Here is a 21,019-nt window from a genome sequence, read left to right as displayed (position 1 = left end):
GTGAGAAAATCAGCCGCCATGCACAGCGCCAGAGACACTGCATCGATGGGCACCGAAACACTGCGCGACGGACAGCTTACTGCCATCAACCACAACCTCTCTCATAGAAATGTCTGGAGACGAGCTCGGCACTCTCATTATCGTTGTTCTCAAAGCCCGAAACTTGATAGATAAACACTCTTTTTACAAGCAAGACGTTTATTCTCAGCTGATCATCAACGGTCAGTCCTTTGACGCTTGATTAGTTGGTTTCATCTTATCCAGCCAAAGGAACGACAAAGAAAACGGAGGTCGATGTCAAAGGGGGCCAGCATCCTGTTTGGGATGCTGAAATCAGATTCCCGGTTATGAAGGGTACTGCCGACAAATATCGGAAGCTAGAATTGTCCTGCTGGTCGAAAGAGCCCAGAACAGATGAACTACTTGGGCAAGCGAAGATTGACATATCAGAGACGTTGAAGACGGGCGAGTTTGACGGTAAGCGACTGTTTCAACTCAACGTTAGACATCGGATTGATGCGTATGCAGACTGGGTTTTGTTGGACATTGACGGCGTCCAGCGAGGCGAAGTGTATCTGGAGATCACTTATTACTCCAATGCTCCTCCGCCACAGACAGCTCCTGTAAAAGGTCCGACGCGAACACCAGTGGCAGCTACCCTCGCACCTTCGGGAGGCGGTCCGCTGAACAGAAGGCCGTCGAAATTTCCTGCCGCTGATAGACTTGCACGACCAGCTTCCTACTACCAAGTTCCAGCCGCTTTGAAGCCATCGGTTCCGGGAAACAGGGTCAGTCCTCGCAGGGATCAGAACTTACCCACACTTTCTGCGGAATCGCGCTCGTCTTCCCATTCGCCCAAAGGCCGCGATGCTGCACTTCCGCCCCTGCCTGAAGAGAAGGTCGGACGTCATTCGAGAATACCTTCTCAACCCCAGATAGTCCCGTCTTCGCTCCGTCCTGGAAATGGCTCAGCCCCCAACTCACGTCCAACATCTGACCATTTACATCCTTCATCACTTCCGCCAACACATACAAACTTTGGATACGTAGCTCCCACTGCTAATTCGTATGGAAGCATCACACGGCCGCCAAGCTCGCTCCCAGCAGCCGACCAGTTTCATCCTACCTCACCTCCGCCATCTGTATACCCACCTTCTACTCCTGCTCCTTATGGAAATACCCTAGATGCCGCTTCTCATCACCCTCCTACGGGCCCGTATTCCGGCTCGTCCCTGCATGTCCCACCCAATCTCCCAGCGCCTCCTAAGCAACTCAATCCCTTGTGGTCCGATTCCGAGGCACCCACGGGCCCGGTCTCATTTCCTTTGCCGAATGTCGGACCGCCTGCGCCTCCTTCACCTCAGACACCGGCAAACTACGAGTACAATTCTCACCCTACCTATCCCGGCGCGCACAACGGATACCTTCAGGCACAGCCGACCTATCGTCCTCAGTCAGCAAACGAGCGCAGTGGTCTTCCTGATCCGTATCTGATCGCTCGCTACCAATCACCCCTTCCTCTTCCACCAGATGCTCAAAACTCGAAGCCCACGCCTTCACCGCCTTCTCCCACACCTGCCCGATCATCGCTTCCATCTCCAACGCCCGGTCCTGATTCATCTCGTCTTCAGGCACTGAGAGCTGCAGAGGCAGAGGCAGCTCGGCGGAAAGAACAGGAAGAGAAGGATTTGGAACTGGCAAGGCAACTCGATTTGGAACTGAATCTTGCGCCCTAGAGGAGGACGGAGATACATGGAAGTTGAAAGCCAGCGTTGTACTTTATCTTAATTTTATAGCCATATCTAAGCCCCCGCCGATCTTGCAGTAACAGCAAGGCTCGACGTACTGAATACTAGGTCCACAGTTTGTAGTATAAGTAGTGTGTGATGACTGAGGTTACGATGAGTTAAATATTATGCGCTGTCCACTTGTGTAGTAGTTAATCTATCATTATTGCGCGTCGTAAATTTCTCGGCACTAAGTTGTCCGCGCTGCATTCCTTTTGACTGCCTCAAGTCAAAGAAGAACGTTAGAAGATAGAGAGTGAAACCGAAAGAGATGGTCCATTCAAGGACGGCTAATGAATATAAGCGACCGACCAAAGAAACATGTGTAGTGGGCGAGAACAAACCTCCGACATTAGTACTTTGGTACAGTGCAACTCCGAATGCAAAGGCCAAGAGAATAAGGAGGGTGGCTATGATAGCTTTGGCGAGATATGCTATTTTCAATGTCCTGACATGTTGGAAGTCTCTGCTGAGCCATCGGAACTGAGGTGAACCGCTATCAGAACAGTATACGTACAGCATGAGCGCGAGCATAGTGCCTACCTCAATTACAGTAAAAACAGCACTAATGGCAACGCCGAGCATGAACACGAGCAAAAACACTCGATGAAGAGACGTGTAGCGCTTTGTGTCGAAGATAGATAGTAGAATGATCCCACATCCCCCAATGAATGAACCAAAGATCGACAGATATCCAAAATCTCGTTCCCTAGTGCGCATGTGAGGCACTAAGCTGATAGCCGATGAGCTTCATTGAAAGTGATGTAACAACGAACCCTACCGGCCAACATGTCTTAAGCCCCGCTCGACACATAAGGACAGGAAGAAGCACACAGCGGTTATGGAACAACCAACTATAAAGAGCGGCTTGAGAATATCGGCGCCTAACACGAATATGTTTAATAGACTGATGCAGAACGTTAACAGGCGGATTCTGCACCAATATCAGATATGTACGCGATGGAGCCGTCCATGGACACTATGAATGAAATCAACATAGGTTCGACCTCGCTTCAGAGGAAAGGAACGAACCATAATGTGGTCGTCCAGTAGCCAGCCATGTTATCAGCATGGATAGTAAGGTAGCTGACGAATACTATGAGAAATCAGGAACACGAGGTAATGCCGGGGCCACAGTACAGAACCACATGAAACCCCCAAGAATAGGTATCCAGACATAAATCCAATGTTGATGTTCGCCACTCATAGAGACCAGGTTAAGGAAGAGGAAGATTTAGAGAAGGGAGAACAGATAACACCGAGGCCCGAAGAACGGACATGTTGTAATATGTGAATTTCGATCCAAGAATGCCGGTCGACACGCGTTGACATCATTGCTCCACGAAAAATACGCGTATCTTAAACTCAGCATGATGCCTTGGGGAATCTTCGGCTGCTAGCACCACTGTGACTATATGTCGCTGATGAAATCTACACCGGATAAAAGACAAGGATTCGGAAGAGAACGAGAATGTCACGTGCATGGAAAACTTCGAAATTTGTCCACCTCCCTGAAAACCTGACTGGTGACGTAACCGTGTTAAACGAAGATTGTCGTGAGATCTCCCAGTGGACCCTCCAAAGGTACCCTTGCCAGGAAACTTGCAATAACAAACCATCCGAGTCGACATTTTCTGAACGAGTGTACCTCCTTTGAATTCACTTGAAGAGGACCGGCATATTTGATGGCCCGGGAACGTAAGGATGTTGGTGAGCATTCCAGCCTCAACAGCAATTCTCTCGCTACTTCTTGATAGCTAAATTTGGCTTCATAGATCTTGGAAGTGTGCTCGTCAAATGCAGCACTGATTCAGTCTGGCTTTAGTGTTGCATTATTTTGGACATTTCGTTACTCGGTGGTGTCCAGCGTAATCGCGGTCAAGTTGAATGGAGTCAAGCTACGGTACTGCTCAAGACCTGTATCCAAGACATTGATCAGCGCCTAGTAGTAGCCAACCATTGATATCCATCTCCGCAGCCTATTACTTAAGTACGTTTCTTCACAGATCCTCTGATACGCATCGTATACAAGCACTCATGGGGCCACCTTTACTCGTCAGCTCCGCGAACAGCCCATCACGTTCGCCATTGAAGCGCCAGGTTCCGATTGCTATATTATGGGGATTGGAGAGCCTCTTCTTCAATGGTCGTCTCAGCGCTGTCTTCTTTCTGGCCCTACGCCGTTGCTCTCTTTGTTTGGGCAGTGGTCAAAGTTATCAGGATTGGTCATCGTGAATCAGGATTACCTCCAGGCCCCCCGACTGTGCCTGTACTGGGAAACTTGAATATTTTCCCTACAGAAAACGTACATTACAAGTACGTCGTCAAAGATTTTCAATGAACAGCACCCACACGCTTACATTGATAGGTTTACTCAATGGGCGAGGGTCTACGGCGGAATCTACTCGGTAAGTCGACGGTTGCCTTAGTGGGTTTCTACTGGTCTGATTTTGAAATATCCAGCTGAAGGTCGGACCTAGCACGTTGATCGTGATCACAAGTCCTGTCGTAGTGAAGGAACTAATGGACGGTCGAAGCACATCTACTTCGGATAGACCGCCCCACTACATGGGGACACTGATCACCGGTGGTCTAAGTATAGTGTTAGTGGGAAACTGTCAGTCAAGGTCATTGACAATATGCATATACTGATACTTCATTGCCGTAGCAAAAGTATGGCGAGCGCTTCGCAGGGCAACTCACGCGATGTTGGCTACACAGCCCTCACTAGAACATCTGGTCATTCAGAAGGCGGAGGCCGCGCAGCTCATGTACGACATTTTGCGATCACCTGAAGTTGGTTGTACTCCCTTTCCCTTTGTTTCATCCAGAGTTGATACTTCCATGACAGGCCTTCTTTACTCACATCCGCCGTTACTCGAATTCTGTCATTTTGTCTGTACTATATGGAAAGCGTTGTCCGCGCCACGAATCTCCAGAAGCGAAGGCATTTTATACAGTGAATCGTCTATGGAATCACGCATTGGAACCTGGAGCGCATCCTCCTCTAGATCTGTTGCCTTGTCTGAGATATCTGCCAGGATCGTGGAAAGACCTTTGCAAGCAGGTTAGGACACTGCAGTGCCAGCTGTACTTTGGTTTACTCGATGAATGTCAAACACGATTGCAACGTGGACAGGAGACTGGTTGCTTCATGGAAAGTGTATTACAAAACCAAAAGTTTTTCGGGATGGACCGTGAATTGACCGGGTAGACTCGAATCTTTTTCATGTTTCGAACAACCAAGATTAAGTTCATTTTAGGTATCTTGGGGGTGCGCTTATCGAAGGTGGATCTGATACGACGTCCTCTTTCCTTCATTCCTTGATTCTAACTTTGATGGCGTTTCCTGACGTTCAGCGAAAGGCGCAGGAAGAGATAGATAGGGTTCTTGGTGATCAGAGGATACCAACCCTCGATGACTTCGCCAGTCTCTCATACATACAAGCCGTCATTAAAGAGGTGAGTCATTTGAATTAGACAATTTATCTTCCGAGTTTGAACCTGATGCATCCTTCTTTCGGGCAAGACTCATCGATTCAGACCAGTTGCTCCTCTTGCCATACCTCACGCGATGACAGTAACTGAGACGGTAAGGGCTATGGTCGTCCCTTTGCATATTCTCAATGTTGTGTCAGTATCATGGTTACACAATACCGAAAGGTGCTACAGTATTTGTCAATACATGTGAGTTTTTTATCACTGTCCTTTCACAATTTCCTAACCTCGGGGAAGGGGGAATGTTCCATGATCCAGGTTCGTATCGAAATCAGGGTGTTGATGACTATCGAAATCACAACTCTTTGATTAGACGCGTTCGAAAAACCCGAAGTTTTTGATCCTGGTAGATATCTAATAACAGAACATGGTACGAAGCCTGGCGTCGATGATAGTTGCTACCGGTCAACTCTGGCCTTCGGAAGCGGAAGAGTAGGATTTTAATGCGTTGTTCCTCCCTATTTGTACAACTGAATGGCTTTCTAGCGCATATGTCCTGGTATAAATTTCGCTAATAATTCTTTGGTGTGTGCCTCATGCCTCATGCCTCTGCTGCTGTTTTCTTTTACTGAGCTTACTATAGGCGCTCAATGTAATGAGTCTCATGGGCTTTTCAATTTTCTCCGCCTCTTGATGTCGCCACTGGTAGGCCGCTTCCAGTGGACATTTTTGCCTACTCAAAGGTGCGTTTCGTACAGTCAGGTATACCAGACTAAAGGACATGTTGTACAGGGTATAACTACTGCACCTTATCCATTCCAATGTCAAATCACCCTGCGCAGTGACTCTAAGGCGAAGCTGATCAAGGTAGCTTTCCTTGATGCGGCAGATACATTCGTCAGATTCGAGAACGACATATCCGCCGAAGATAAGGAATGGATAAGGAATTATAGATCGCAGTGACGATGATGTGCGATTGTCTGAGCGCTGGTAAAAAGGAAGATACCTGGAGGTAGTGTTCAATCACGAGGTGGCGAAGACAAGAATCGCTGCGACGTGTTCTGTGCTACTTAAAATGATCATTTTCATATTCAGACGGGCGGTCATCTTGTCATGTTTTGAAGATCAACACTCGGGAAAGTTACAAGACACTAGGTCCAGATGTCCAGGGTTCAGTGTGGCTATCTCATAGACAGGATCTTAGCCGATTTTCAGTGACGAGCACTGCATTGGTTACCCAAGTGGACCCTATGACATCACCGCCTAAAAGAACATTCAACGTTACGAGAAACTCTCGTGGTCTATCCGCCAATAGGACAACTCCTTAATATGTCCCATGAAGCTAGCTAACATACGGGTATTCAATGCCCGACCGATAGCTCTATATATTTGGCTCGATTCTTGTTCGGAACCAACGTCTTCGTCCAAATGACCGTCACAGAGTGGACTACTTCGTTCTACATATTCGCCCTCTTCCTTTGGGTGGTGCTCAGGTTGAAGAGGATTGGAAGCCGCGAGCCAGGACTTCCTCCAGGACCTCCGACTGTACCCCTGCTCGGGAACTTGCATATTTTTCCTGCGGAATATGCGCACTATAGGTGGGCCAAGATTCAGTCTATTGTCCTGACAGAATACTAGTTTACTCACCCACTCCAGATTCACGGATTGGGCGAGAATTTACGGTGATATTTACTCAGTACGTTGGCAGCAGCTTCCGTTCTGAATTTTACTGAAAAAAAACTCACAGCTCAAGGTCGGACCTGGTACGGTAATCGTTATCACAAGCGCGGCAGCAGTGAAAGAGTTAATGGACAAGCGAAGCGCCTCCACCGCAGACAGGCCACCAAACCACATGGCAGACGTCGTTGCCGGTGGCTCGAACATGGTGTTGTCACGATACTGTAAGAAGGAATCACCTGATGAAATTTATTCAGATCTTGATATGACCCTATTGAAGCGGATGTGTGGAGGGTGCTTCGCAAGAACGCTCACGCGGTGCTGACTCCCAAAGCTTCCCTTGAGCACGTTCCCATCCAGAGTGCAGAGGCCACGCAGCTTATGTATGATATATTGCAAACGCCTGAGGTATTCTCATTTCCCCATTCATCGTGTCGAAGTTGAATGACTCCGTAACAGGCCTTCTATACCCACGTTCGCCGGTACTCCAGCTCCACCATACTCTCCATCACCTACGGAAAGCGATGCCTGCGCTACGAATCTCCTGAGGCGACATTGTTCTTTAAAGCACAACATTTATGGGAGCTCGTGCTGGAACCTGGAGCGCATCCCCCTGTAGATCTTTTGCCTTTCTTACAGCACCTTCCGGGAGCGTGGAAAAGTCTTTGCAAAGAAGCCAGACGGCTACAGCGCCAATTGTATTTCGGTTTACTTGACGAGTGTCAGGCAAGACTTCAGCATGGCCAGGAGAACGGGTGCTTTATGGAAAAGGTTCTACAGAATCAAGAACTCCTTGGCTTGAACCGTGAATTAGCAGGGTAAATATCTTCGTTGTTTCCTTGGCTCCGGCGCTACATCTCCGTAGGTATCTTGGAGGCGTTCTCATCGAAGGCGGTTCAGACACAACATCCTCGTTCCTGCAGTCTCTGATCCTAGCTCTTGTGGCATTCCCTGAAGCGCAACGAAAGGCCCAGGAAGAAATGAACAAGGTTGTGGGTGATCAAAGGTTGCCCACGCTCGACGATTTCGCCGATCTACCTTATATACAGGCTATCATCAAAGAGGTCTGTTTACCTTCGAAGTTGCCAACGGGTCGGTTTCCTCATGTACCCTTTCTCTGGCAGACCCATCGGTTTAGACCGGTCGCTCCCGTCGCTATTCCTCATGGGATGTTGGCGGCCGAAGAGGTGAACAATACTCTCATTGCTTTCTGTTGCAACTAAGTTGTGTTAGTATCGTGGGTATATGATACCGAAAGGCGCAACAATCTTCGTCAACACATGTAAGAGTTTCGATCTCGACTACCATCCTCACTTGTTGATTTCGAGTAGGGGGGATATTCCATAATCCAGGTAAGAACCCAACGCCTAGCTTGAATCTATCAAGGTCGCAGACATTTTGAACAGATGTATATGACGAACCCGAGGTCTTCAATCCAGACAGGTATTTGTTAACAGAGCATGGAACGAAGCCGGGTGTGGATGACAGCCACTTCCGCTCGACTCTTGTATTCGGAAGTGGTAGGGTGAGTCCTCCTTGATACAACCATAATAGATCTCCAATGACACTCAACAGCGCATATGTCCTGGAATGCATCTTGCCAACCACTCCTTGGTAGCTAAACTTTCTTTCTGGAATGAATCGTGTTCAAAGCGTGTACATAGATGATCAACACCATGAACCTCATCTGGGCCTTCCAGTTCTCTCCTACGAAAGATCCTGTGACTAGTGCAACCCTTCCGGTAGATATCTTTGCATACGAAAAGGTATGTTTATTGCGTCCGTTCTACGAGCTTGTTAGAACCGTTGCTACACAGGGAATTCTCACCGCGCCTCGGCCGTTCCAATGTCATATCGCACCACGAAGTGAAGGCAAGGTCAATTTAATTAAGAGAGCATTTCTCGATGCCGAGGATGTGTTCGTCAAATTCGAGAGCGGAATAACAGCAGAAGATAAGGAATGGGTAGAGAAATACAGGGCGCGTGTCATGTAATCAAACGAAGGGATGTGGAGGAGTGACAGTGGCATTGAGAAGGGCCAGGTCTTTTTGTCGCCGCTACAATGCGCGTAACACTCTTTTTTTTTTTTTTTTCAAGTGGCAGATGATGAAACCTGAGCCAGGTACTGCCAGGTAACATGGAAGAGGACAAAGAGTGTATATATATGATTTAATCAGTGCGACCACAACCTTCTTGTAAAGTGACAGGACGGGGTAACTTGGCACAGAAGTCCATATGAGCCGCAAGGGAGTGGGCCAAAAAACCTGTGATTTATTTAATGCCGAGGAATATTGTACTCGGGCGCAGAATAACGACAAGATACTGAGTAAGCGACGCACTGGGCGTAGCAGATATATATGGCATCACGATCGGGCGCTTCAAACATTCATTAAAACGCCATGCTATTGGAGAATGATATGAATAGAAAGTGCCTAGGGTATCGATCTCAGATGTAATAAGTGAATAGAAGTATTATCTCCGAGCCAGCCACGCATCAGTGCTATAAGCGACGGTAAAGGTCACCTAGCACATGCAGTCTTGGACCTACAAAGTGCTTCCTGGGTCCCTAAGTCAATCCGGGGTAGAATATCTTGCGGTACGACAGGAGCAACGGGTCAGAAAGGTCACGTGCAGAAGGAACGGTATACATGAAATTAAGTTAGGCGTACGGCAAGAAGCCAAGTGAAACAGAGAGGTGCTAATAGTCGTTTGAGCGAAGCTAAGAAAGAAGGGAAATTCGACCATTAAATGGAAGGCTGAAATGACCTTGATAAGTAGACCGTTCTCTCTATCCGAGTAAAAGGACAACTTTTTCTGATAGTCTAGCATTTCTGGAGAAAAGTATGACGATGACGGAGTTATAGACCAGAACCACCGGATCAAAAAAAGAGATCAGTGGTGGTCGTCATAAGTACACATGTGTCGTTAGCAACATTCTTCATAGTTCGTGGCTTAGAGCAAACATTCCTATGGTTGCGTGGTGATAAGGCTTGTACCATGCGCTTATAGAATGATAGCATATCGAGATGCCAAGTCGATCTTTTGGTCCACGTTAACACTACTGGATAGAGGTATCGCAGATAAGCAGTTCACCGCGGTGGCGGGAAGGCGGGCCCAGAGGTTGACCGCAAGGGAATTAGGGTCGGGACCGGGCGCTCGGGATAAACAAAGTATAGCGCCACATGACGTCAAGGGCGGCGGACTGCGGCGTTATTTTGGTTCCGTCGGATGACCTGTTTGCTTTGTCAATAACAAACTGTTCACTTAAATTCAGAGAAATACTGGGATCAAACCTGAAGACAACCAAGTAGGAATATGGGACTTGGATCTGCAATAGGATTAGAAACGGGACAGACCGCAGGCGCATAAAGCACCAGAAAAGGCAGAAAGGCGTCGCATGCTTGACACGCGTGACGATACCGGTGAGTCACCGACACGAGACAACGCAGTCCAATTGAATCCGTTGAGTCCGTGATTGCTCGATGACTCGGTTACCGGACATTACAGATATCCGACAAGGCAAACATTTCCAGCAGAAGAAGTCAAAAGAAAAAGTCAGAAGACTCGAAAGACAAAAACAAGCGCCTACACTCGGCGGACAATGCGTCGGAACAAAGAACAAAGACGGAAGAAGCACGGAACTGAGGAAAAGAACAAAGGAGCCTGCACAGCCACTTCAGGGAAGTACCGGGTTATGTAATCCGGGACTAACACGCAGAAGTATAAATAAGCGGAGGGTCCCACGTTGGCAGGCCTTTTACCCCTTGATGTCCACGTCGATTGCTTTCACCCCTTCGGTCATTTCGTCGTTCCCTACTTGTAATAAACGTCTTTTCTCAACGTCTGACATTACTCCTGCCACCCCCGAAGACGAGCCGCCCTACAAGAAACAGTGCAAAAGAGCCTCAATGTCCGGACTCAGGAGAACCCGCTCGTTCCTTTCGCTGTCGGACCTACCCCGGCAGGAGGATCTACAACAGTCGATGTACCTGCCACAGAGTAGAGGTAGAAGCCGGGGCCGTGGAAGGAAGATGAGCATGTCACTGGCAGAGGGGGACTTTCGGGCGTGTTTGGAAGCGTCTATTGCTTCGAGCCTCGCGCCTATAACCCATCCATACAGCAGCGCGCAGCGGCCGCATGCTTTCTCACCGGAACGGATCGCGTCTAGCTCCTACACCTCAGCGCCACGTGTCTCTTCTCCCTTATGTCCTTCACGGCGCCCTTCATTCATATTTACTTCATCTACCCCCCGTCCTCGCAAGGGGAAATGCGAGCCGGACCTCCATCGTATCGCCATCCAAACTTGCATGCGTTCGACGTCCGAAGGCCAAAAGATTCTGGCAATGGGTCCGCGGTTGGCCATGAACATTGTGTATGCGACTCGGGAGTTGGAACGCATGGTTAAGGAACGCGGACTGGAAATTTTTGACAAAAGGATTGAGGAGGACATTACCATGGTTGACTCGACAACTGAGCCTTGGATCAACGTGTCGGGGGAGCGGACAGGCGATGATTGGGAGATGATCAATTGCGGCGCATAGGCTTGTCACGCTTCGACCCCACTCGGACTCACTGAGCGCCATCGCACTATCGTTTCGGGATTTTTGGGACATTCATCTGTACTTTTACACGCATCTTGGGTTTTGTTATTTATGTTGTTTTCTTACTGCTGTTGTATACCTATCAAACACTACCTTGCATATTCATTCTACATACCAGACTAATCCTACGATATTCGTCCCCTGTATCAAATAAGAACTTTGGAAATCACTGAACTGAATACAATGGTATGCGTGCGCAGCCAGACTGTGACTTCATACCCATCTTGAATCCCGGCGTTCCGTATTTGAAACATCCCTGGCGGAAAATAATTCCATTCCTATATTGCTGCGGAAAAACTATAGGGGTGCGGGTGCAAACGCTAAAACTTTAAGGTCGCATGACTACCGCAGCCCTTGCTCTTTTTTCGTATCAAAATGCGCCACATAGCTTGTGGAAGAGTGGGGCTTCTAGCCTTGAAGGATGGTTACAGAACCTTATATTGATCCACCGACAAGGTGTGTCCTTAGAAGCACATGAGTTCTAGAGATTCCAGCGAAAGGGAGAGCACCAAGGCTCAATGGAGATATCTTTGACACAGAGAAAGCCAGAATGAAATGCGTCGTTACTTGGATAAAGGGCCTGGAACCAGTTGCTACTCCGTGCTCACCCCGAACCCTTTCTCGTGACACACTTTAATTCCAACCTCTACACTTGGTTCGCTCTAGAATGCATGAGTTTGGACGCCGGTTTCAGAGCTAAGAGCAAGAAGTAATCATTAAAACAAAGCTGAAGTCCTTCTTGCGGTTCGGAAGAGTGATCATCTTCAATATGCCTGGACTTTGAACTGATATCGAGGATCCTGAACAGGTCCTTTAGAGGTGGGATAGCACAGAAGAGAGTACCAAGCTTAGCGAAGCCTGGAAGAGAGACGAAAGATTTCTTATACGGTGTTGAGAGAGGAATGACGGACAGGTGACCACTTTCGGCAGAATAGCTGTAGTATTTATATATGAATAAGTCCTCATGAAGAAAATTAAATGATGCAAGAAGTCGCGTAACGGAGTGATGAAGATAAAAAGGAGGCAGAACAGAGTCCGCCAATAATCGATAGTCGGGGTACGTTGTACCGAGCTCTCCAGAGAAAATCAACCTTATGTCGGAAGAGTCGGATGCTAGAATCCGAGGTCAACGAAAATTTGTTTCTCCATTAGAAACCATCGAAAAGGTCGGAAGGTGAAGAGGTGAAGTGTAGGTGAAGTCCAAGTCTAAAAGATCGATCTGATCGATCAACGAGGTAAGTATCGGCAGATCTGTGATTTTTTTTTGAAGGACTCCAAGTGGCAAGGACACGGATTTACGACACAGTTACTTCGTCACTTCCATATGCTCTCATCCCCATAGAAACAAAGATGTTAGTATCGATGGAATCCGACGTCGAGCCTGAAGCCAGAGGCACGTGCGGTGTGATCTGGTGAGAGGTGTCACATTGGATTGCGGGCCGGAGTTCGACTGCACTCAAACGACAGCTTAGTTTCCCTCTTCATTGGTTCCATCTCTATGCGGTCGCATCCGAGTTTGTATAACAGTCACATCATAGTTTTAGTTTTCAGAGAGACACCTAAAAGGTGTTTGGACCCATCGTATCTTGACTCACCAAATATCTCTGGTAGTATATCGCTTAGGACAAGCGCTTGTCACCATACACGAGTCTTTCGCGCGGAAGCTGAGTTCGTCTCCCAGTCACAGAGTGATTTTACCTCCTGGGATGGGTCAGTGTGGCCAGTTTCCTCGGCTGTTCATTCCCGCCGCATATTTCCGCTCCTAATGATGTTGTTCCAGTTTAGTGACAAGTCCGAAGTCGTTGCCTGGTGATTATCTGACTTCCCTACGTTGTACTCAAAATAAACAGACAGCGTTGTATTAATTGGAGAACAAGGATTTTCTGAAGGTGCTGTGCTACAGCTTCTGGTACTTAAGATACAAGAAATGAGAAACCTCGGTGAATCTTCCCCAATCGCCAATTGCTGTCGTTGTAGCACTGCAAGTTCGTACGTTCCCCGCCGCCGTCTTCTTTCTAATTATACAAGCTCATCCTTGATTAGTAGAAACCCCTCTCACGACCGACTGCTCTATCCACTGCCGTATATCAATCAACTAAACAAACATGTACATCGACACAAACGATCGGAAAATACCACCGCGTCCCACCCTTCCTAGCGACAAAAATAGTCGTCCTCGTCCGTTACCCAAGCGTCTCCTTGAGGCATCAACTTCTTCTCCTCGTCCTCTCAAAAGAACCAAGACGGCCCCGAGTTCGAAGGATGGGCCACACATACTGCACTCATATAAACCACAGCCCCCTTGGCCTTTTCCGTATGACGAAGACCAGTCCGACGGCTACGAATCCTCAGACTCTTCGTCCATTCAGTCCGATGACACAGACGAGGATGATATACTATCAGAGTCTGAAGAGTTTCTGCTGGGTGCGGCTGGCACAAGAGAAAGGACCTCCCAACGCGGCGCGCATGGCTGTGATACGGAGGGCAATGATGCGGGAGTCGGCGATTCTTCATTAAGCCCGATGAACTCACAGACGGCTGCAGCTGTGGAAGATGAGCCTTCTGAAGTTACGCAGAAGCATTCTGTAGAACGTCAAACCGATTCGGCGTGAAACCGTACTCTTTTCTTAGCGCTCTGTACTTGTCTTCGATTGGTCTGTAATAATTGTATCTTGGCTGAAAGCGCTGTTCCGGCAATAAGCAACTCTCCTCCAGCGGATCTCTTCCCGAGGTCAAATTCAAAAGGTCATACGTCAATGCTTGTTCTTCGGAGCCGGGAGAGGACCAAAGGCGATGTCTGAGGCGCAAATAAAGCTGTATGCGGCGCCTGCGTTATTGCCATGGCTTCTCGAAGCCTCAACAGTATCTTGTAAAGAACCGGAGGTATTTGGGTAGAGGGTGGAAGCTGAACGGGGAGGATGATATACTAACACCAGTGAACTAGGTTTAGCTGTGCATGGCAATAGATACGGGAGAAGGCGACTATCGCACATCGAAGCTCGTATGGACCATGTACAGCATTGGTCAATACATTGCTTTTGTGAACAGGTGTCGATGGCGCGGGGAAGAGATGTGAAGAACCGCGTGCTATGCCGGCTGGGCCATATGGAAAGCGCAGCGACATGCGATGGCCCCGCGATTCGGAATTACCAGTTGTGTTCCGTCCTGGAGTTTGATACAAAGTATTTGTTCCGTCGCCGTTGAGTCCGAGGTTATCTAGTAGTGGTAGTCGCACCGGCAAACGATTAGTCTCGGACGGGGACGAAACTAATCCAACATAGGACGACAATCTCCTATATCTGTGCGCAATATTGTAGCGACCAGTGGTAGGGTTCGACCTCATGGTCAAGTCTGAAAAGAGGTTTGCGTCTCTCAGCGTCCTCTCACGACACTAAACATAACACTTACATGAGACTGACGAAGAAACAGACTTTGCACTTACCAATTCAGTATCTCTCTGCCAAGAAAGACATCACGAGGGAAAGATGAAGTCCTATCGGACATAAATATAATAGAAACATGGCGAGACGTGAACGTCGGATGGCAGTGCAAACCGCTTACAGTTCCAGTACTTTGTACTAGCTGTGACTGTAGACGGGACAGTCGCGATTGGTTAGGCGTCAGATGCATCAGGCTTCTGAGAAGGCTTGGTCGACGAATGTTGGTGGTGCTTTGCTAAAAATTGACCGTGATTACGATCATATCACAAACCCGATCATCAAGGCCTTCTTTCCTTCCTTCCTTCCTTCCCTTGGCTACTTCGAAAAGTAGTCACTCGTCTCGCGGATCGAATGCTCCCATTATTGAACACGTCTGCTCGGCGCTCGGTGCTGTCCTATTCCTTCCTTTATCCCTGCGAATGACGATGTCTGTCATCAACTTCTCTGTACACGCCTTCGGGCGTCTATCTTATCCTTCCCTCGTGCTTTTAAAGACAGGAGGATCACTATGAAGGATTCATCACTAGATATGCCTGACCCCCGCAAAAGTGAAGATGAACGCGACTCTAGCGATGCTCCTGCTGCAGAGATTCTGTCATCCTTTGCTCTGCCTCGACATCGCAGGTCACTTGGACTGAGAACTGGTCCGGGGCGTGTTCATTCGAAAGGTCTGTGTCTAAATATATTGTCGAAGAGCTCTCCTTTACAACCTCCCAACAGGTAATGACCCGCTGGACTACGAACAACGATATGCTGAAGATGCAAGAGGCGAGGAAATGGGTCCATTTGCCCGCATCTGGAGGATCTTCCTGGATGAATGCACGAGATTTGACTCGGATATGGTTGATGATTGGAGAGATCGCCTGGATGTGCTACTCGTATTCGTGAGTCATCATTTTGGTCTCTCAGTATCACTGCTGACAATATTTAGGCTGGCCTTTTCTCCGCTGTCGTCTCAACATTCGTCGTACAGACTTCTCAGAATCTCCAGGCAAACTACGGCCAAGTCTCCGCGTCATTCCTGTTCGAACTCATCAACATTCAGCGTGCCATTGCTAATGGAGTTCCAGTCAACGATATTCCTCGTTCCGAATTCTCCCCTTCCACCGTATTTACACCCAGTGTTCTTGATTCATGGGTGAATTGGCTGTTTTTTACCAGCTTATCCCTCAGTCTCAGTACTGCCTCGGTAGCAGTACTCACTAAGCAATGGATACATCACTATGTTTCTGTGCCCTCGGGAACTCCGAGAGATCGCAGCCGGATCCGTCACTTTCGATACATAGGATTGCAGAACTGGCATGTGCCAGTAATCATTGGACTCCTTCCTGTACTCATGCACGCCTCCCTGGGCCTTTTCCTACTTGGCTTGACCATCTATCTTGTACCATTACGCATCGAGATCGCATATACGGTCGGCACTATGTCACTTTTTGCATTTTTCGCTTATTTTGCCACGACCTTTCTTCCTCTCTTCTACGCTCAATGTCCTTACAAAACACCCTTGTCTGCTTACGCATATTTGTTGTACAGTCAATTTCGTCATATCGTCCTTCCCAAACTTTTCCGTGCCCCAACAACAACATCGTCGCCTCGAATGTTCTCCATGAAGGATGCGGAAGCGCTGGCGGTGAGCGACACTGCCTATACCACGGATGCTCGCGCATTAGCTTGGCTCCATTCCATGTCGTCCAATCCAATTGTAAGGAGTGTCTCCATCCAGTCTATGAGCGCTCTTTCTCTCAAGTCCACGAGCACGCTGAAAAGCGAACTCGTAGATATCGCAGCTTTGTGCCAACAAGGGATAAAGCACACTTTTGAATCCGAGTGGTGCCCAGACAACCAAGATATCATGGAGGCGAGGGTTGAGCGGTTCCTCCGCGCATATCTTCACTTTCGGACGGAACCGGGACTCATTTCATGGCCCTTTCCCCGCCAACCACATCTCGATATTCATACACAGCTCATCTCCTTTGGTGTCATTGAATGGGGTACCGCTGTAAACCTACACCCAATCAGTTGCCGATATTTGCGTGCCACCATAACGGGCTCATCCAAGGAGCGGGCACAACGCCAACAACCCATTGTTTGGGCCCACATCTTGAAGAATGTTCTCTTGGAAGGTGTCAGAGGGCTGCTCTGCACGGAGAGCAATCATTTTGACGTTCACCTGTATCGAAAACTGCTTCAAGCATTCCCACAAGACTTTTGGTCCCCCAGTTGGGTCGAATCTCCCCTTGCTTTCCGAAGCGATGCGGTACAAGGTATTGGATGGCAATTCTGTCCGCAAATCGAAATTCTCGATGTTCCGGGCTGTGACTCTCCTGTCTCATTCTTAGATGCCGTCCATTCTTGTCTTTACCCATACCTCACCAAGCTCTTAATCGAGCATTTTACAGGAGGGAATAGTCGCTTTTCGCTGGCAAGAATAGCTGATCGCAAGCATCCAGTACAAATCCAACTGCTCTTGGCGGTGCTCGAGCTGTCATGCGAACGGGCGTGGATTTGGAACGATGCAGGGTTATTAGTTTCCACGGTTCTCGCTTGTCTTGAACTGTATCTCAAAGACATGGACGCTGACGAAGCCACTTCTCCTGCCAACCGAGAAATATGGACGGCCATCTTCGAAAGCCTCTGCTCGGTAATGCAGTCCGATGCATTTGGTACAATCGATGGTCATATCTCCTGGCTCGACCAACGGTCCATTCTCGAGAGCTTCACGATGTGTCTTATGAGAATAGGCACCCGAAGTGAGGATCCACCCTGCTTTGCTCCATGGCCGGTGTTGGCGCGAAAAATTATTCAAACTCTCCTCGAAGATCGCACTCCGCAGAGACCAATGCGGGCTGGACATATCTTTTCTCACCCACTGATTGCACCATATATGTACGAGACTTTCGTGCGGAATAGGTGTTTTGATAGGATCCGGGAGACGCCTTGGACCTTCCACTATTTGGTCGTAGAAGCGTACGTCGATGGCCTTGAGCATTTATCCTACCCGATAGATAGGCAGAGCGCCGCGCAGCACCTTCTCACGACCGACAATCTTCTTGTTGTTTTCAAAACCGTTGCCGCATCTGGGTCAAAGGAATGTTTACAGAAATTAGCAATGATTGGACCAAGAGATCCTGTATGGGAAGAGATCTCCGATGCATTCGATAATCGCGCATCAGATGAAGAATTTTGGACGCCATATGTATACGACTATGAGGGAGAAGGTACCTGGGAAAGGTATACTCAAATGGTTGTCGATTTTCGGTTTTTTTTGATAGAATGTGCGACATCCGAGTCGAGCATTGGTGAAAGTACCCTCCATGTAGGTCGCCTGAATTTTGCTTCTTGGGTGCAAGTTTAGATTGACAACCTTCACATAGATATCCACTGAGGAGCAGTCGGCCATCCACCTGCCACCTCCTGACCCGGAAAGATTTTCGCGGAGATGGGTAGTCTGGAGACGACATCCTGATGGGACGGGAAAGGGTGATGAATGGGTGGAGACGGCATGATCGCAAACAAGACCCAAGATGCAGCAAGGGGACATTTAAGCAACCGTCTAAGTACCTATATTTGTTACTTGTTTTCACCTTATTAGCCTTGCCGTCGAAGATGAATTCCGTCCGAGTCGTTACGTCGCCAAGACGCAGCTGGTCTGTCAACTACGACCGTCGATTTAGACCCGCTCTTGACTCTTGACAAATCGTCCTGACAGCTGCAGGAACATCTTGAAGTTTCCCACTACTACAGGGTAGATAGATTCAAGTGTCGTTGATAATCGACTTCGTCGACTATATGATTATTGACACATCTTGTGGCCCTTACAACAGCGACTTTATTCCGCCGATCGTTTTCACAGCAAACCGCAGTGTGTTGCCCCTCAAGCTCATCGTTTGTCGACGTCCTTGGATCGGGCTGCAGTCCGGGAGGATCGCACGCCCAGTTATACATACTCCCAGGCTATCATGGGTCGAGCACCTAGACCTAACCTCGTTCGCGCTCCAGAGACGGTGCATTCCACGCCTCTTCTCGATTCTCAAGGGTGTATTTCCGGTAGGGAACTCCAGATCCTTCGAAAGCTCGCTCGCAGTCTTATGGTTTTCTTGGGTTCCATTACAGTCGTCAACATAACGCTTTATGATAGTAGGGGACATGGGGATCCATCTGCGGATTTTCAATTCCGAGACGGAAAGCATCCCAGGATTTGTCAATAAAGTACTGGTAAGAACTCTTCTCTGTGTGCCTTTTTCACAGGTGATTGTAAAGCAGCAATCCCCGATACGCCGGGCTTTCGGGGCTTGCTAATAGGTTGTCGTCCCGCATGCACATGATAATCCAGAGCTATCCGGATATATATCTAATGACCGCGCATGCAGACTTGGGTCGGCAACGGATCCGAAGATTTCTTTGCAGGTACTTAGGAGCAGAGGAATTAGCTTCTCAATCCTCTCTTGGATGTTCTAGATGTTTGACGCTTCTTTCTGGGCCACTAATATGGACCCTTTTACTGATTCTCCGATTCGGGCTGACATCGTCGGTTCCGACATAGCGAGCCTATTCCCTTTAGGCTGCTCCATGATTCTGTCAAGCGAGCTCCATCTTGCAGTGAAGCCCCAATCGCCACCTTTCCAATCATGCTAGATCACGTCGTCCATCGATTGCAGTCTTAAGGTCATTAAAGAATGCCTTCTATGTTTCAGTCCAGCTAAGTAAAAGTATAATCTATCTCCAACCAACGGTCCAATCACCGTCTTCCCATTAAAATCACCAATCTGGAGCCAACGCCTATATTAATCATTCGTCACAGCTACAACTTCACATCGGAAACATGTAACAGGGCCGAACCAAACAGAAACAAGGCTAGTAGTAATAAAATGTTCAAGTAAAACAACAAGCAGAAGATGAAGATGTTATGTATGAGCACATAGGAGATAAAAGTGAAGCTTTTTAAACAACAATCGGAGCGTGAGCGATGTCATTTTCGAGCATAGGAGCGAAAGGCGAAGGCGCGGCAGATGGACAGCCACCACAGTCAGCAAGTTTCTTGAATATCTATTGAGAAGACATGAGTAGCTGAACGGAAAGCGGATGAAGGAAACACTTGCCCTGACAAAAACTTCCGAAGACTGGCCGCCACTTATCTGCCATCTTTCATTGATGAGTATAGTCGGAACACCATTGAACCCCTTGTTCTTCGCTTCTTCGCACAGGTTGTGAACCTCATCCTCAAGTTCGTCAGACAGAAGGAATTCAACGGCCTGGATAAAAGATGGTAGGCACGGTGTGACGAGGAGAATGAAAACGCACGAACCTGCTCCTTGGGCATGATCTTAACATTCTCAGCGATTTGAGCAAGAACGTGAACGTCGGCGACGTCTTGTCCTTGGTCGAGATAGGCTTTGAATACACCACAGAGGAAAGGAAGCTGTAGGTTTTGCCCGCCGAGGTGATACGCCTTCCTTGACATCCGATGGGCTCTGGTGGATGCACATATGACGCCAGTGAACGTGCTAGAGGCCAGTCTAAGTAACGACCAAAAAGCAACAACTCCGAACTCACATATTGATTTTCCGCTCCTCTGCCCACTTCATAACAGAATGCTCCGCAAAGCTCTCAAACGCTTCTCTGCCCAAGTGTTGCGTGAAAAAATCGGCTCTGCTAAGCTTGGGCGAGTCTTCGTTGAGGATAGTACGAGGAATGAGTTGGAAGGGTCTGAACTCGATATCGAAGTTCAACGGAAGACGGAGAACAGCTTTGCAGTAGGAGATGGCGCTGAGCAGTTCATGATGGCCTATGTAGCAGTTCGGGCAGACCTAGTGGTAAAGGCTTGAGAGGATTACCCCAAGTAAAAGTATTTTCCAGCGTACCAGGTCATTGACGACAGTTATCTTGATGGTTGACATTACTGCCGGAGGGTGAGAAGGTAACGATGGACTGAAGCCCTCGAGATTGGATTATAGGAGTCGCAGTATGGGGGAGATAGCAGGGGGAAAAAGCCGATATATGGAGAAGGATGCAGTCAATGGCGAAGGAAGGGCGGGATGATCATCAAAAGTGTATATAGCTGGTAAAGTGCTTACAC

At 48.2% G+C, this 21,019-nt stretch overlaps 8 protein-coding genes across 8 annotated transcripts; 6 read left to right on the top strand and 2 right to left on the bottom strand.

The window, feature by feature from the left end:
- Nucleotides 1-4: 4 nt before the first annotated feature.
- EV420DRAFT_74056 (uncharacterized protein) lies at nt 5-1,825 on the top strand. The gene is made up of 3 exons (XM_060483291.1): nt 5-221; nt 271-477; nt 529-1,825. Exons 1-3 carry the CDS (start codon nt 110-112, stop codon nt 1,734-1,736), a joined length of 1,527 nt encoding a protein of 508 aa, XP_060339673.1. The 5' UTR covers nt 5-109; the 3' UTR covers nt 1,737-1,825.
- EV420DRAFT_73346 (Frag1/DRAM/Sfk1) lies at nt 1,825-3,126 on the bottom strand. Its single transcript, XM_060483248.1, has 6 exons — nt 2,928-3,126; nt 2,820-2,873; nt 2,728-2,766; nt 2,569-2,671; nt 2,331-2,520; nt 1,825-2,270 (listed from the first exon to the last, which is right to left on the bottom strand). The coding sequence occupies exons 1-6, from the start codon at nt 2,992-2,994 to the stop codon at nt 1,914-1,916; spliced, it is 810 nt and encodes a 269-aa protein (XP_060339672.1). The 5' UTR covers nt 2,995-3,126; the 3' UTR covers nt 1,825-1,913.
- An 804-nt stretch (nt 3,127-3,930) lies between these two features.
- On the top strand, nt 3,931-5,729 carry EV420DRAFT_1662106 (cytochrome P450; the record flags this gene model as incomplete). Its single annotated transcript, XM_060478928.1, has 10 exons — nt 3,931-4,103; nt 4,156-4,195; nt 4,251-4,404; nt 4,456-4,583; nt 4,639-4,997; nt 5,051-5,249; nt 5,317-5,379; nt 5,426-5,474; nt 5,523-5,543; nt 5,599-5,729. The coding sequence occupies 10 exons, from the start codon at nt 3,931-3,933 to the stop codon at nt 5,727-5,729; spliced, it is 1,317 nt and encodes a 438-aa protein (XP_060339671.1).
- EV420DRAFT_73512 (uncharacterized protein) lies at nt 5,728-6,341 on the top strand. The gene has a single exon (XM_060483249.1). It carries the CDS (start codon nt 5,829-5,831, stop codon nt 6,186-6,188), a length of 360 nt encoding a protein of 119 aa, XP_060339670.1. The 5' UTR covers nt 5,728-5,828; the 3' UTR covers nt 6,189-6,341.
- Nucleotide 6,342: 1 nt separating this feature from the next.
- On the top strand, nt 6,343-9,017 carry EV420DRAFT_73791 (cytochrome P450). The gene is made up of 12 exons (XM_060483269.1): nt 6,343-6,823; nt 6,882-6,921; nt 6,973-7,126; nt 7,183-7,310; nt 7,362-7,720; nt 7,768-8,089; nt 8,136-8,184; nt 8,234-8,254; nt 8,309-8,427; nt 8,478-8,516; nt 8,567-8,668; nt 8,720-9,017. Exons 1-12 carry the CDS (start codon nt 6,654-6,656, stop codon nt 8,894-8,896), a joined length of 1,680 nt encoding a protein of 559 aa, XP_060339669.1. The 5' UTR covers nt 6,343-6,653; the 3' UTR covers nt 8,897-9,017.
- Nucleotides 9,018-10,654: 1,637 nt separating this feature from the next.
- On the top strand, nt 10,655-11,738 carry EV420DRAFT_1497233 (uncharacterized protein). Its single transcript, XM_060470912.1, has one exon. It carries the CDS (start codon nt 10,670-10,672, stop codon nt 11,441-11,443), a length of 774 nt encoding a protein of 257 aa, XP_060339668.1. The 5' UTR covers nt 10,655-10,669; the 3' UTR covers nt 11,444-11,738.
- Nucleotides 11,739-15,644: 3,906 nt separating this feature from the next.
- Nucleotides 15,645-16,327, top strand: EV420DRAFT_1249732 (uncharacterized protein; the record flags this gene model as incomplete). The annotated part of the gene is made up of 2 exons (XM_060466715.1): nt 15,645-15,827; nt 15,875-16,327. Coding segments are annotated over 2 exons (636 nt in total), but the record flags the coding sequence as incomplete, so codon positions are not given.
- Nucleotides 16,328-19,884: 3,557 nt separating this feature from the next.
- Nucleotides 19,885-20,840, bottom strand: EV420DRAFT_1634281 (thioredoxin-like protein; the record flags this gene model as incomplete). Its single annotated transcript, XM_060476300.1, has 5 exons — nt 19,885-19,989; nt 20,049-20,195; nt 20,249-20,447; nt 20,497-20,750; nt 20,805-20,840. The coding sequence occupies 5 exons, from the start codon at nt 20,838-20,840 to the stop codon at nt 19,885-19,887; spliced, it is 741 nt and encodes a 246-aa protein (XP_060339666.1).
- Between the last annotated feature and the right edge of the window lie 179 nt (nt 20,841-21,019).

The sequence above is a fragment of the Desarmillaria tabescens genome (genome assembly GCF_030435595.1).
Source record: "Desarmillaria tabescens strain CCBAS 213 chromosome Unknown EV420scaffold_1, whole genome shotgun sequence".
Classification (NCBI taxonomy): Eukaryota; Fungi; Basidiomycota; class Agaricomycetes; order Agaricales; family Physalacriaceae; genus Desarmillaria; species Desarmillaria tabescens.
Note: the sequence above shows the minus strand (reverse complement) of the source record. Positions and strands in the feature narration are given on the sequence as shown.